The sequence below is a fragment of the Anomaloglossus baeobatrachus genome, chromosome 12 (assembly GCF_048569485.1).
Source record: "Anomaloglossus baeobatrachus isolate aAnoBae1 chromosome 12, aAnoBae1.hap1, whole genome shotgun sequence".
Taxonomy (NCBI): Eukaryota; Metazoa; Chordata; class Amphibia; order Anura; family Aromobatidae; genus Anomaloglossus; species Anomaloglossus baeobatrachus.
The window spans coordinates 11,523,068-11,537,750 of record NC_134364.1 but is presented as its reverse complement, the minus strand read 5'-3'; the positions used below and the strand labels follow the sequence as shown (position 1 = coordinate 11,537,750).

General features: G+C 51.2%; 1 protein-coding gene across 1 annotated transcript in view; it reads left to right on the top strand.

Annotated features, from left to right (window-relative positions):
- The first annotated feature begins 1,830 nt into the window (after positions 1 to 1,830).
- Positions 1,831 to 14,683, top strand: part of CCDC88C (coiled-coil domain containing 88C) — a 41,779-nt gene continuing 28,926 nt past the window's right edge. The window contains exons 1-3 of the mRNA XM_075329854.1: positions 1,831 to 1,977; positions 6,725 to 6,825; positions 10,822 to 10,930. Of these exons, the coding sequence (XP_075185969.1) occupies positions 1,918 to 1,977; positions 6,725 to 6,825; positions 10,822 to 10,930 (270 nt within the window). The 5' untranslated portion in view covers positions 1,831 to 1,917. The remainder of the gene's footprint in view (positions 1,978 to 6,724; positions 6,826 to 10,821; positions 10,931 to 14,683) is intronic.

Genomic DNA, 14,683 nt, shown 5'->3' with positions numbered 1-14,683 from the left:
TTCAAAGCGCACGGAATAATTGACATGCTCATTTTATGAACGCACGGATTTGGGTCAAAATGTTAGCATCCGAATCATTGCAAACATAAAAGCAACGTGCGCACGTATCATGTACAATCTACATAGATTGTGCAGGGGACGCAGGACGCATGCATTTACACTGCAGTGCAATACGCAGCGTAAATGCATGCTATTTACGTAACGTGCGCATGAGTCCTTAATCTGTTTTCATTTTTGGCGGCACAGTGGCTCAGTGGTTAGCACTGCAGTCTTGCGGTGGCTCAGTGGTTAGCACTGCAGTCTTGTGGTGGCTCAGTGGTTAGCACTGCAGTCTTGTGGTGGCTCAGTGGTTAGCACTGCAGTCTTTAAGTGGCTCAGTGGTTAGCACTGTAGTCTTGTGGTGGCTCAGTGGTTAGCACTGCAGTCTTGTGGTGGCTCAGTGGTTAGCACTGCAGTCTTGCAGCGCTGGGGTCCTGGGTTCAAATCCCACCAAGGACTCCATCTGCAAGGAGTTTGTATGTTCTCCCCGTGTTTGCGTGGGTTTCCTCCGGGTTCTCTGGTTTCCTCCCACACTCCAAGACATACAGATAGGGACTCTAGATTGTGAGCCCCAATGGGGACAGTGTTCCTGATGTATGTAAAGCGCTGCGGAATTAATAGCGCTATATTAGTGAATAAATATTATTATTATCTGGATCCATTTTTGTTTTAACATTACAATAAACAGATCCGATAATTGGCCATTACTCTTTTCTTGCTGGATCAGTTGCAAATAGAAGACATATAGCAATCCAGTAACGGATCTGTTTTCCATAGACTCCAATGTTAAAAAAAAAATCGGATCCAGTTGAAATCAGTTATTTAAAAATGGACAAAAAATAGTTGTGTTTGGTAATGGATCGGTTGTAACGGATGATTACCGGACACGTGAGCTCCGCCTGGAAGCAGCTCAGGCACCTTAGGCTAAGTTCACACTTCAGTTGTTTTAAATCCGTCAGGTCCGTCAGCAACGGATCAGTCATTTTCATGATGTCAACTTGCAACGGATGTGTTTTTTACAGGATTCCTTTCACAGGAATCCTGTGAAAAAACTGATCCGTTGCGTCCGTTACATCCGTTATGTGTCTGATTTTTGACAGATCAGTCATGATCCGTTTGTGTTTGGGACAGCCCAGGGGGTGTGCCAAACCTGCTGGGCATGCTCAGTAGAGCATGACGGAATCCAGCACCATAGACATACATTACAAGCTTGACGGATGGCGACGGATTCCTGCGCGGCGCGTTTATTTTGACGGCCCGAAAAATGTTACATTCTGCGTTGCTACCCGCTCGGCGGTCAGTCAAAAACAACGGACCGCGACGCAGCGGATGCAACGCAGGGTCATCAGTTGCAATCCGTCACTAATAGAAGTCTATGGGGAAATACTGGATTGCTGCAAAATATTTTGCAGGATACCGTAATTCCCCAAGGCGACAGATTGTGACTGATGCAAAACAACTGAAGTGTTAGCCCGGGCATTGCTATTAAATGTGGATGTAATATTGCGGTGGCCCCGACCCCCGGACATGCAGGGCACAGGTGCAGCTCCAGACCCCAGCCTGCCCCTTCCCATTGGTTAGTGCAGGGCCCCCTCCACCCACCTGGCTGTAGCCCCTGTCCCCTCCACCTCTCTGCACAGACACTACCTGTATATAGTTGCATTATGCAGTGAGTGGCATTTCTGCTGTAATATCTGCATCTCCCTGTGTCTGAGGCAGGAGCACCTGAGGAGCAGGGCAGGAGGGGGAGGAGGCGGGCTGTGCCTCCTGCAGAGAGCAGACTCTCATTGTTCAGTTCACTCCTCCAGGGGCACGGGCAGCAGCATGGACTCTTCTCTTCCACTTTCCTGCAATTAGGGCTCCAACTCCTGGGAAATAATGGATATTACCATCTCTCAGCTCCTGGACCTGTTCCTGCAGAGTCCACTGGTCACATGGGTGAGTGTTCTGCATTTCTGGGGGGTTTGTGGGGCTGGGGATCCCCGAAACCTGGAAACATGGTAGCTACTACGCGACACATTGTACCCGCTGCTGCTGCTGACTGTTTCCAGTTTGATGAGAACTTTGTATAAGTTTCTTTTCTCTTTCATTACAATGTATCAGTGTTTTGTGCTGCGGGAAGTCCCCTGTGTGCAGCAGTGAATCCCCCCTCCTCCGCACAGAGACCACCTGCTGCAGCATCGCCTCTATTCCCAGGACTGACCTGTCCTCAGCTGCAGCAGCCCCTCATCTCGCCCTGCCCCCACCCAGCCTGGTTACAATGGCAGCATTCCTGGAGATCTGGGGGGTCACAAGCAGGTGACAATTCCAAGATGGCCACTTCCTCTACACCCAGCAGATGAAAATGTGGTGACAATGAGCCCCTCGGACAGCTCCAACCCTCCAGGCCATGTTCACACCTAGGCTTTTTTATGTAGAGAGTAGCTGCTTGTAACACAATGCAAATTGCATGTGATGTCGTGAAAATGTATGCTGTGCTTTTTTTTTTTTTACTAATATATATAATTTTATATTTTTCTGTTGGAGCACTTTTCCTTGCAGTCTTCTATCAGGAGACAGAAAAAAAACCCTCAAATGTGTTTTAGTTTAGAATTTTCTGCAATTAAAATGCACAATAAAAAGTCACATCAAACCTGCAACAAAAACACAAAAAATGGGGAAATTACAGCAAAAAATGTAAAAATCTGCTGATGGTTAGACATTTGTCGTGGATATCAGCAGGATAAAAAAAAACCGCAGTGTGAACGTGGCCCTAAGATGCAGAATGTCTGATCGCCTCATCAACTTCTTGCCTATTACTTTGCTGAATGTGGTGCGATGCCTAATGTAATATAACTGTTAAAGGGGCACTGCCCAGAGCCAGTCACCGGGTGTCCCCCAAACCCCAGGAGGTAAATGGAGGAGCTGGGACTGTCCAGCTAATATGGAACTAGGGTGGATTGTTTCAGACGTTGGGTGACACTTGCAGCTGTAATGGGGAACGTTTGTTGTCACCCAGCTTTCCCAGGAACAGATACTATTATTACTAATTTGATTTTTAATATGTTAAAAAAAAATTGCACATCTCCTATACATCTGTGTGGTTGTCTTTGTTCCGTTACTTGGATTTTGGACACATCTTGTTTATTTACTTTTTTTTTTTCCTCAGAGGGGTTTCTAAAAAAAACAAAAAAAACCCTAAACCTGGCTCCACCTATCTGTTTATGATGTTCATGCTTCTATAATAAAGGTAGGGTCACTGCAGGCCACCAAAGCTCTGCCCGCCGCCATTGCCAAGGCCTCACAATTTTATTTAAAGTGGCACAGCCATTGGCCCGCTGCGGGTCCATGGGGCTTTGGCCATTTTTGCTCAGGTCACCATCTGATGAGGAGTACCCGCCTGCTGCGTCTTGCCCTCCATAGAGGAGTACCCGCCTGCTGCGTCTCGTTCCCTCCGTAGAGGAGTACCCGCCTGCTGCGTCTCGTTCCCTCCGCAGAGGAGTGCCCGCCGGCTGCGTCTCGTTCCCTCCGCAGAGGAGCGCCCGCCGGCTGCGTCTCATTCCCTCCGTAGAGGAGTACCCGCCGGCTGCGTCTCGTTCCCTCCGCAGAGGAGTGCCCGCCGGCTGCGTCTCGTTCCCTCCGCAGAGGAGTGCCCGCCGGCTGCGTCTCGTTCCCTCCGCAGAGGAGTACCCGTCGTCCATCCCTGGGTGCGGTGACTGTGGACTGTAATGTGAAACACTTCATTACACACAACAAAAATACAGGATCAACTTTCACCTTTTTCAGATCTCCCAGTTCTCAGGGTTGGGGGTGGATTGTCACTGGCCCAGCAGGGAGCATAGTCCGAAGATTAACCCTCCACCCATTTGTCTCCAACTTTCAGGCCTTCTTTGCCTGAGCCTATGTTTGGATAATTTTGGTGCCATGACCACACAGGGTGTAGATCTGTCATCACAGGTGCGGGGGTGGGGGGGGATCCAGATCTGTCAGACAGGACGTCACTGTCATCAGGAGACAGGTGCTGTGAGGGTAACGGTTCTCTAGAGACAGACGGAGAGGAGAGACTGCACTGACTGCTGGGGAGTCTCATGGGGGAGGGGGATCTGTGGCTGCCGCTTTTGTCTCTGCTTTGGGTCACATTAACAATAACATCCTTCTCAGTTCCAGGCTTTTGTTTGTCTGCAGAGCAGAGTTGGGAGTGTTGTGTCCTGACTGCAGAGTGATGTGCCGTAATGAAGGCACAGGCCTGATCCCGAGGAGGCTGCAAACCAAACTATAATTGCCAATGCTAATTGTTGCAGGCGAGAGACATCCTGGAGTTCATGCCGTGACTCGTTCGTTTACTTCTACCAGCCTCTCACTATTCTGCATTACTGATCCTGAGTTACCTTCTGTATTATACTCCAGAGCTGCACTCACTATTCTGCTGGTGCAGTCACTGTGTACATACATTACATTACTGATCCTGAGTTACATCCTGTATTATCCTTCAGAGCTGCACTCACTATTCTGCTGCTGCAGTCACTGTGTGCATACATTACTGATCCTGAGTTACCTCCTGTATTATACTCCAGAGCTGCACTCACTATTCTGCTGGTGGAGTCACTGTGTACATACATACATTACTGATCCTGAGTTACCTCCTGTATTATACTCTAGAGCTGCACTCACTATTCTGCTGGTGCAGTCACTGTGTACATACATTACATTACTGATCCTGAGTTACATCCTGTATTATCCTTCAGAGCTGCACTCACTATTCTGCTGCTGCAGTCACTGTGTACATACATTACATTACTGATCCTGAGTTACCTCCTGTATTATACTCCAGAGCTGCACTCACTATTCTGCGGGTGCAGTCACTGTACATACATTACATTACTGATCCTGAGTTACCTCCTGTATTATCCTCCTGAGCTGCACTCACTATTCTGCTGGTGCAGTCACTGTGTACATACATTACATTACTGATCCTGAGTTACCTCCTGTATTATACTCCAGAGCTGCACTCACTATTCTGCTGGTGCAGTGACTGTGTACATACATTACATTACTGATCCTGAGTTACCTCCTGTATTATACTCCAGAGCTGCACTCACTATTCTGCTGGTGCAGTCACTGTGTACATACATTACATTACCGATCCTGAGTTACCTCCTGTATTATACTCCAGAGCTGCACTCACTATTCTGCTGGTGCAGTCACTGTGCACATACATTACATTACTGATCCTGAGTTACCTCCTGTATTATACTCCAGAGCTGCACTCACTATTCTGCGGGTGCAGTCACTGTACATACATTACATTACTGATCCTGAGTTACCTCCTGTATTATCCTCCTGAGCTGCACTCACTATTCTGCTGGTGCAGTCACTGTGCACATACATTACATTACTGATCCTGAGTTACCTCCTGTATTATACTCCAGAGCTGCACTCACTATTCTGCGGGTGCAGTCACTGTACATACATTACATTACTGATCCTGAGTTACCTCCTGTATTATCCTCCTGAGCTGCACTCACTATTCTGCTGGTGCAGTCACTGTGTACATACATTACATTACTGATCCTGAGTTACCTCCTGTATTATACTCCAGAGCTGCACTCACTATTCTGCTGGTGCAGTCACTGTGTACATACATTACATTACCGATCCTGAGTTACCTCCTGTATTATACTCCAGAGCTGCACTCACTATTCTGCTGGTGCAGTCACTGTGCACATACATTACATTACTGATCCTGAGTTACCTCCTGTATTATACTCCAGAGCTGCACTCACTATTCTGCTGGTGCAGTCACTGTGTACATACATTACTGATCCTGAGTTTCATCCTGTATTATCCTTCAGAGCTGCACTCACTATTCTGCTGGTGCAGTCCCTGTATGTGTTAGGCTAGTTTCACACTTGCGTTGGGTTGAATCCGCTGGGTCCGTTGCTGCGTCGTTTTTACGCATCCGTTATTTTTGTGGGGTCAACGGATGCAACGGGTCCGTTATTTCACAGGAATCCGTTAGCTGATTCCTGTGAAATAACGGACCGTTGCATCCGTTTGGTGTCCGTTAGGCGTCCGTCTAACGGAATCCGTCGGCTCTGTTTTATTTCTTTTTTTTTCATTTTGGGCATGCTCAGTAGAAATTAGCGGAATCCAGCAGCGGATTCCGCTGTTAAGCAGTTAGTAACGGAATCCGCTATCATAGGGAACCATTATAAATTTTAACGGAACCAACGGAATCCGTTGGTTGGCGTCATTTTGACGCCAGCATTTAACGTTACATTCTGCGTTGCTTCCGCTCGGCGGAAGCAACGGAGCATCGGCCAACGGAAGCAACGCAGGAATCCGTCATCAATGCAAGTCTATGGGAAACAACGGAATCCGTTAACGGATTCCGCTGTTTCTGAAGACAGCGGATTGCGCCAAAAAAAAACCAACGCAAGTGTGAAAGTACCCTTACATCTTCATGGTGCAGTTCAGCGGGCGGTGGTATTTTGGATGCGCTGCTCTTACACTCCGCACTGGGCTGTATATGGAGGAGCCATTAATCATCTCGGGTGCATGGTGCGGATTCGGGGCATTACGTTGCACCCTCCTGCAGGGACGCGCGGGGCCCCGGGTTGGGCAGTGATCTCTCTCCTCTCACCTATTCTATTCCTTCTAATCTCCCTTCTCACAATCCGCGCTCATTTTCACTTTTCTTCTATAGGTGAAAACCGTGGGGCCGTGTGGTAACGAGAATGACAGCAAATTGGCGACTTACATGGACCTAGTGGACGGCGTGTTCCTCAACAAGATAATGCTGCAGATGTGAGTATGGGGGGGATGCCTCTGAATTCTGGGGGGTTCATCTCTAAAACTAAGCCATGCAGTATATCAGTATACTGTATATACAGATGTAGCAGAGCCAAATCGGGCTTCAGGGCTACGGTGTGTGGCTTGTGACAAGTTTTATTCTTCTTCTACACATTAATGGTTGTATGATGGAGGCCCCGGGTGGAGGCCTGGATGGAGGCCCCGGGTGGAGGCCTGGATGGAGGCCCCGGGTGGAGGCCCCGGATGGAGGCCTGGATGGAGGCCCCGGGTGGAGGCCCCGGATGGAGGCCCGGGTGGAGGCCTGGATGGAGGCCCCGGATGGAGGCCCGGGTGGAGGCCCGGATGGAGGCCTGGATCTATGGCCGATCCATATATAGTATAAACGACATCACCGTCCACAGATGAATGTGTATAATCATCACGAAAAGTGCGATTCAGCCCCCGACCACTTCCTCTGCAGCTCAGCACCAGCGATGTGTGACGAGGACGCGCTGATGCCACTATTGCACTGCACCTCTCAGTTCAGGCTCATGACGGGGACGGGGATCCCCCTTATTTGACACCCTTTAAGTATTCATATACTGAGGATATTTCTCCATAGGACGAGCTACTGAGGGTTAATAAGGGCAAAGAGTATAAAAATACAAGCATTGGAGGATGATTAAAAAATAGCTAACCTGCTTGCTGATAGTTTCCCTCCAATATCTAATGGAGGTTATGGAAAAAATAAGAGAATTGTTGTTTATACAACAAAGGTCATCCGAGTCCTCATTCCCAGGAGGAACTATAGAGGGTGCAGAGACTTCAGTCACCACCAGGACCCAATGACAAAAGGTTGGTTTGTCATATATGGGGACAGCAGTGCTCTTCTGGGTGCCGAGGTGACGTCACCCCAGGTATGGCCCATTAGGACCCCAGTGTTATAAATGGCCCATGCTTGGTGGGTCCAATTACAGAATGTTCATTGGCGCCTCAGCTTATAAATAGGTGACAGACGGAGGGATCTGGACCCCCCACACTGGACAGAGCAGACCGGGGGTGGAAAATGGGGGTTCTCCTGTGATACTGGTGGTTACATTGTCAGTGTTACCAGGTTTTCTGCCCTTTGACCTCTGGACGTTGCAGCTGTCACTCGCGGCCCCGGGATGACGTCCTCCTGTTATGTAGGGAATAGCGGAGGGAGACGCTGAGGTTGTTACACGCGCTGCCGACAGCTGAGCGCTATAGTTACATGTGCGGACACATGAGATCCTGCGCCCCATAATCAGCTTGTTATAGGATTTACTGCCAAAGGCGCCAAGACTTTCTCAGCTGTGCGTGCGGCCCATTCATGGAGCCTGTGCTGGGCCCGGAGCCAGAACTGGGGGGACAGGACCTCGCATAACTGGCAATTCCATAATACAATGTTATTAATATTCAGATTTTCCTCCATTGCACTGATCTGATAGTAATCATGGAGGATTTCTGCTGGTGCATTTTAGCTCAGGCTGCAGAGTATAGATGAATGCAGCTTTGGATGTGACTAGAGCATATGAGTAAATCGCTTCAAAATAGTATTCCCCCTCTACAAATTATAGTCCCCCAGTTCCCTTAAGACCCCCCCCCCCCGCCCCTTAAAATAATAAACCCTGCGTTTTTTAGAGGGATCAGCACACCACATATTGTATGTGGAAGTCTCCCGAAAGATGGTTATCAGCGGAGTGAAGAATCGGGGATGTTGAAATTTATAGGGGTCTGGAAGGAAAGGGATGAAGGGGATATGAAGTGTCAGGACGGGAAGGATCAGAGGGGATGGAAGTGATATGGAGGGGTCTAGAGGGGAGGGTTGGAGAGGATATGGATAGGAAGGACGGAGGAGGATGGAGGAGATATGGAGGGGTCTAGAGGGGAAGGGTTGGAGAGGATATGGATAGGAAGGACGGAGGAGGATGGAGGAGATATGGAGGGGTCTAGAGGGGAGGGTTGGAGAGGATATGGATAGGAAGGACGGAGGAGGATGAAGGAGATATGGAGGGGTCTAGAGGGGAAGGGTTGGAGAGGATATGGATAGGAAGGACGGAGGAGGATGGAGGAGATATGGAGGGGTCTAGAGGGGAAGGGTTGGAGAGGATATGGATAGGAAGGACGGAGGAGGATGGAGGAGATATGGAGGGGTCTAGAGGGGAGGGTTGGAGAGGATATGGATAGGAAGGACGGAGGAGGATGGAGGAGATATGGAGGGGTCTAGAGGGGAAGGGTTGGAGAGGATATGGATAGGAAGGACGGAGGAGGATGGTGGAGTCTAGAGGGGAAGGGTTGGAGAGGATATGGATAGGAAGGATGGAGGAGATATGGAGGGGTCTAGAGGGGAAGGGTTGGAGGATAATGGAGGGCTAGAAGGGATGGGTCAGAGGGAGATAGAGGTAATATGGAAGGGTCTGGCTGGGTGGATCTGAGGGGGATGGAAGGTGAGGCGGAGGGGCCTGGAGGGGAAGGTTGGAGGAGAGATCTGGAGGGAAGGGGGTAGAGTGGATGGAGGGGTCTGGAGGGGAAGGGTCGTAGGCGGATGGAGGGGAAAGATTGGCAAGGGATGGAGGTGATATGGAAGGGGTGGAGGTGATATGGAAGGGGTGGAGGTGATATGGAAGGGGTGGAGGTGATGTGGAGTGAAGGGTCAGAGGGGATGGAGGTGGTATGAAGGGAAAGAATCGGAGGTGATCGAGGTTATATGGATGGGTCAGAGGAGATGAAGGTGATATGAAGAGGAAAGGTTGGTGGAGGTGTTATGGAGGGGAAGGGTCGGAGAGGATGGAGGTTATATGGAAAGGGTCAGAGGGGATGGAGGTGATATGGAAGGGTCTGGAGGGGGTAAAGGTGATCTGGTGGGGGTGATCTGGAGGGGATGGAGGTGAGCTGGAAGGGTCGGAGGGGATGGAGGTGGTATGAAGGGTTCTGGAGAGGTTAAGGTGGAGGGGCGGAGGTGATGTGAAGTGGTTTGGAGCTGAAGGGTTGGAGGTGATGTGATGGGATCTGGAGCTGAAGGGTTGGAGGTGATGTGATGGGATCTGGAGCTGAAGGGTTGGAGGTGATGTGATGGGATCTGGAGCTGAAGGGTTGGAGGTGATGTCATGGGATCTGGAGCTGAAGGGTTGGAGGTGATGTGATGGGATCTGGAGCTGAAGGGTTGGAGGTGATGTGATGTGATGGGATCTGGAGCTGAAGGGTTGGAGGTGATGTGATGGGATCTGGAGCTGAAGGGTTGGAGGTGATGTGATGGGATCTGGAGCTGAAGGGTTGGAGGTGATGTGATGGGATCTGGAGCTGAAGGGTTGGAGGTGATGTGATGTGATGGGATCTGGAGCTGAAGGGTTGGAGGTGATAAGGAGGATCTGGAGGTGATGTGATGGGATCTGGAGCTGAAGGGTCGGAGGTGATATGGAGGGATCTGGAGGTGATGTGATGGGATCTGGAGCTGAAGGGTTGGAGGTGATAAGGAGGATCTGGAGGTGATGTGATGGGATCTGGAGCTGAAGGGTTGGAGGTGATATGGAGGGATCTGGAGGTGATGTGAAGGGGTCTGGAGCTGAAGGGTTGAAGGTGATATGGAGGGATCTGGAGGTGATGTGATGGGATCTGGAGCTGAAGGGTTGGAGGTGATATGGAGGGATCTGGAGGTGATGTGATGGAATCTGGAGCTGCAGGGTCGGAGGAAATATGGAGGGATCTGGAGGTGATGTGAAGGGGTCTGGAGCTGCAGGGTCGGAGGTGATATGGAGGGATCTGGAGGTGATGTGAAGGCGTCTGGAGCTGAAGGGTCGCTGTGGATGGAGGGAAATGGTCACTGGATGTGACAGCGCCTTTCTCTTTCTTCCCCCTGAGAACACGTGCACACTCGGATGAGCCGCACCAGCATGTCATGTGTGTGTGCACCTTTCTGCGCGGCCTGTGCAGTGGTGGTCGTATGACCCCGTATTCTGCCCCCGCGCTCAGTAATTCCTCTTCTCTCCACAGTGATCCGCGACCGTCTAATCTGCGAATCAACAAACAGGTGAATAACGACGTGAACCTGCGGATTCAGAACCTCTCCATCCTGGTGCGACACATCAAGACCTACTATCAGGTATGACGAGGCTTCCTGTGCAGATATGGGCAGGAAATCCTCCGCGTGATTAACCCCTCGTCTGCTGGTATCAATGTGGTGGCTGCTCATTCCCGGAATTTGATTAGCTGTGCTATATATTTTGGGCCTCGGCTTCGTCGTCGTTGCACTTGGTTGACACGTGTCATTTGCTGGACGTCTTCCTGCCCTGATTGTCAGCTCTGTGGGTCAGCATTGTGGACTCATCGAGAAGCAAAATGTCAACCTGTACTTTGTAAGAGCTGCCAGAAGAAGCGAGGAAAGTGACAGCCGGTTTGGGGCGATCTTCTGTATCACTAAATCACTTGTCACTTTTCTTGTCTGTTCAGTGGCAGCGCCCCCTATAGTGTGTGGGGGGTGTCACTATTTTGGGGCTCTGAGCGCCTGGCTTCATTGATGTATTTGGTGAATGTTTGTGACGGGCCGTACGGCCGCAGCTGCAGTGTCGTGACTGTTTACTTACAGGATTGACTGTTTCCATATTGTTAATAAGTATTTTGTTAGAAAGCAATAACAGGAATATTATGCGCCGCCGCTTCCTGCCGTGCGGGGATCATTGTGTATTTCGGGCTTCCCCTGCAGCGCCATATATATATGTGATGGTGCACAATGGAGGCCGCCACCAACCCCTAGGATGTAATTCTACCCGTGTGCCTCCATTGTGTGCTGGGTCACAGGAAAGGGGTGCACTTACTTCTTGCAGCCAGGTATTAGACAATGCTGGTTTGGGTCATCTGAGTTGATGTTTTTGTACAAGTTCCCCCGTATCACTGTGCAGGAGCCAGAAGCCTGCCCTGATCATGTTCTGGAGGTGGTACGGCAGCAGATATACTGTATCCAGCCATGCAAGACAATGAAAGTTACCACTGATCCCACAAGATCACCACTGATCCTGATAATGCGCTGTCGGGATGGAGTGAGCAGGGGCCACTCGTGCTCGGCCGCGGCTCTGTTAAAGGGGTTGTCCACTTTCAAAAAAGTGGGCTTGAAAGTTTTTAAGAAACTCTGCAGACACTCGCCCGCCCGGGGTCCAGCACTGAGTCTCCGCCGCTCTGTGTTCTGGCTGCAGAGGGGACATCATTAGTGCATGTCGCCGCTCTAGGCCATCGCTGAGCTCGGCCATCGTCCTCTGCAGCGGGTACGGGATGTCACCTCTGCAGACGCTCGCCCGTGGTCCAGCATGGAGTATCCACCGCTGCGCCGCTCTGTGTTCTGGCTGCAGAGGGGACATCAATAGCGCATGTCGCCGCTCTAGGCCATCGCTGAGCTCGGCCATTATCCTCTGCAGCGGGTACGGGATGTCACCTCTGCAAACGCTCGCCCGCCCGTGGTCTAGCATGGAGTCTCCACCGCTGCGCCGCTCTGTGTTCTGGCTGCAGAGGGGACATCAGTAGCGCATGTCGCTGCTCTGGGCCATCGCTGAGCTCGGCCATCGTCCTCTGCAGCGGGTACGGGATGTCACCTCTGCAGACGCTCGCCCGTGGTCTAGCATGGAGTCTCCACTGCTGCGCCGCTCTGTGTTCTGGCTGCAGAGGGGACATCATTAGTGTATGTCGCCGCTCTAGGCCATCGCTGAGCTCGGCCATCGTCCTCTGCAGCGGGTACGTGATGTCACCTCTGCAGACGCTCGCCCGTGGTCCAGCATGGAGTATCCACCGCTGCGCCGCTCTGTGTTCTGGCTGCAGAGGGGACATCATTAGTGTATGTCGCCGCTCTGGGCCATCGCTGAGCTCGGCCATCGTCCTCTGCAGCGGGTACGTGATGTCACCTCTGCAGACGCTCGCCCGTGGTCTAGCATGGAGTCTCCACCGCTGCGCCGCTCTGTGTTCTGGCTGCAGAGGGGACATCATTAGCGCATGTCGCCGCTCTAGGCCTTCGCTGAGCTCGGCCGTCATCCTCTGTACCGGTTACGTGATGTCACCTCTGCAGACGCTCGCCTGCCCGTGGTCCAGCACGGAGTCTCCACCGCTGCGCCGCTCTGTGTTCTGGCTGCAGAGGGGACATCATTAGTGTATGTCGCCGCTCTAGGCCATCGCTGAGCTCGGCCGTCATCCTCTACAGCGGGTACGGGATGTCACCTCTGCAGACGCTTGCCCGCCCGGGGTCCAGCATGGAGTCTCCACTGCTGCGCCGCTCTGTGTTCTGGCTGCAGAGGGGACATCAATAGCGCATGTCGCCGCTCTGGGCCTTCGCTGAGCTCGGCCGTCATCCTCTGCACCGGTTATGTGATGTCACCTCTGCAGACGCTCGTCCAGCCGGGGTCCAGCACGGAGTCTCCACTGCTGCGCCGCTCTGTGTTTTGGTTGCAGAGGGGACATCATTAGTGCATGTCGCCGCTCTAGGCCATCGCTGAGCTCGGCCGTCATCCTCTGCACCGGTTACGTGATGTCACCTCTGCAGACGCTCGCCCGTGGTCCAGCATGGAGTATCCACCGCTGCGCCGCTCTGTGTTTTGGTTGCAGAGGGGACATCATTAGTATATGTCGCCGCTCTAGGCCATCGCTGAGCTCGGCCGTCATCCCCGACACACGTGATGTCTCCTCTGCAGCTCCAAGAGGGCGAGTGCCTGCTGTTATTTTACTAAGTTTGGGGTCACTTTCTCAGGATTAGTGGGGGAGGCCCTGTAAGTAGGTGATAACCATTAATGATGGGGTGATACGGGGCATTGAAGGTGATCGGTGCTGTCATTCCCCCCCCCCCCACCCCCGGACATCTTCTGAGACGTCTGCACCATCACCTCCGATGCCGCAGTCCAGGTAACCCCCTTTGAGAACTGATTTTTTTTCCCCCTTAAATGTAAACCTGAAATTTCCTTTCACTGACAGCAAGCAGAGGGCCTAAATATTGTTGTAGGTGACGTTAACTCTTCGTGTACCTTATGCGTTTGCCTTCGTCAGTGTGATAATTTAGCACCGCAGAAAACCTGTTCACAGCGCTGCCGATGCTGACGTCCCCGGTGATGGCAGCAGCCGCCCGTCCTGTTTACCTGCTGACAGCGGATTGATGGCCGGTATCAATGATGGTATTCACAGCGGCAGGAGTTACACTGACTCTGAGGATTGTAGGTAAACAGTGAGGACAAAGCCGCCCAATTGTGATGGTGAAATCGCCTCTCGCCTTGTTGTGGACCTTCCCTCCCGCGGGATGTATGCGGCTCCATCTGGTCACACCGGTGAATTGTTTATTATTTATGTCGTCATGGCGATAAGCCGATCATCCCTATTCTACCACCCGCAGCATCCTACAGGGACCAGAACTCGGAAAATCTGTCTACTCTCCATTACCTCCATATGTCTCTTGGACAGTCGGACTTTTCTTGATATTTCACTTTTTTCATGTTGCTGGCCCTTTAAGAGCGACTGTGTAATATCTGCTTATAATCTCCTGCTTAGACTTTGCACCGTCCCTCCCCCGCTCCCTCCTCATTGTAGTAAACACTTTGGGGGTCCCCAGAGACACCTTCTCTGCACAGTCCCTTGGGAGGGCACCGAAGCTTTTTTTTTTTTTTTTTTTTTTTTAACCCTTTTGTGTCAAAAAGTGGAAGCAGATGAGTCTTGGGATTAAATTGCCCTGAGCACAGATGAGGCAGACTTTAGTGCCTCGGTTGGGCATCAACAGCAAGAACTGCACATAGGAATTTTGTGCTGCAGGTTACAATACAGCCTGCTCCATCTGTACTAATTACCAGCACTAGTTTACCAAAGCTTCTGGTCTGTTGGGCACAAGGGGCATCGG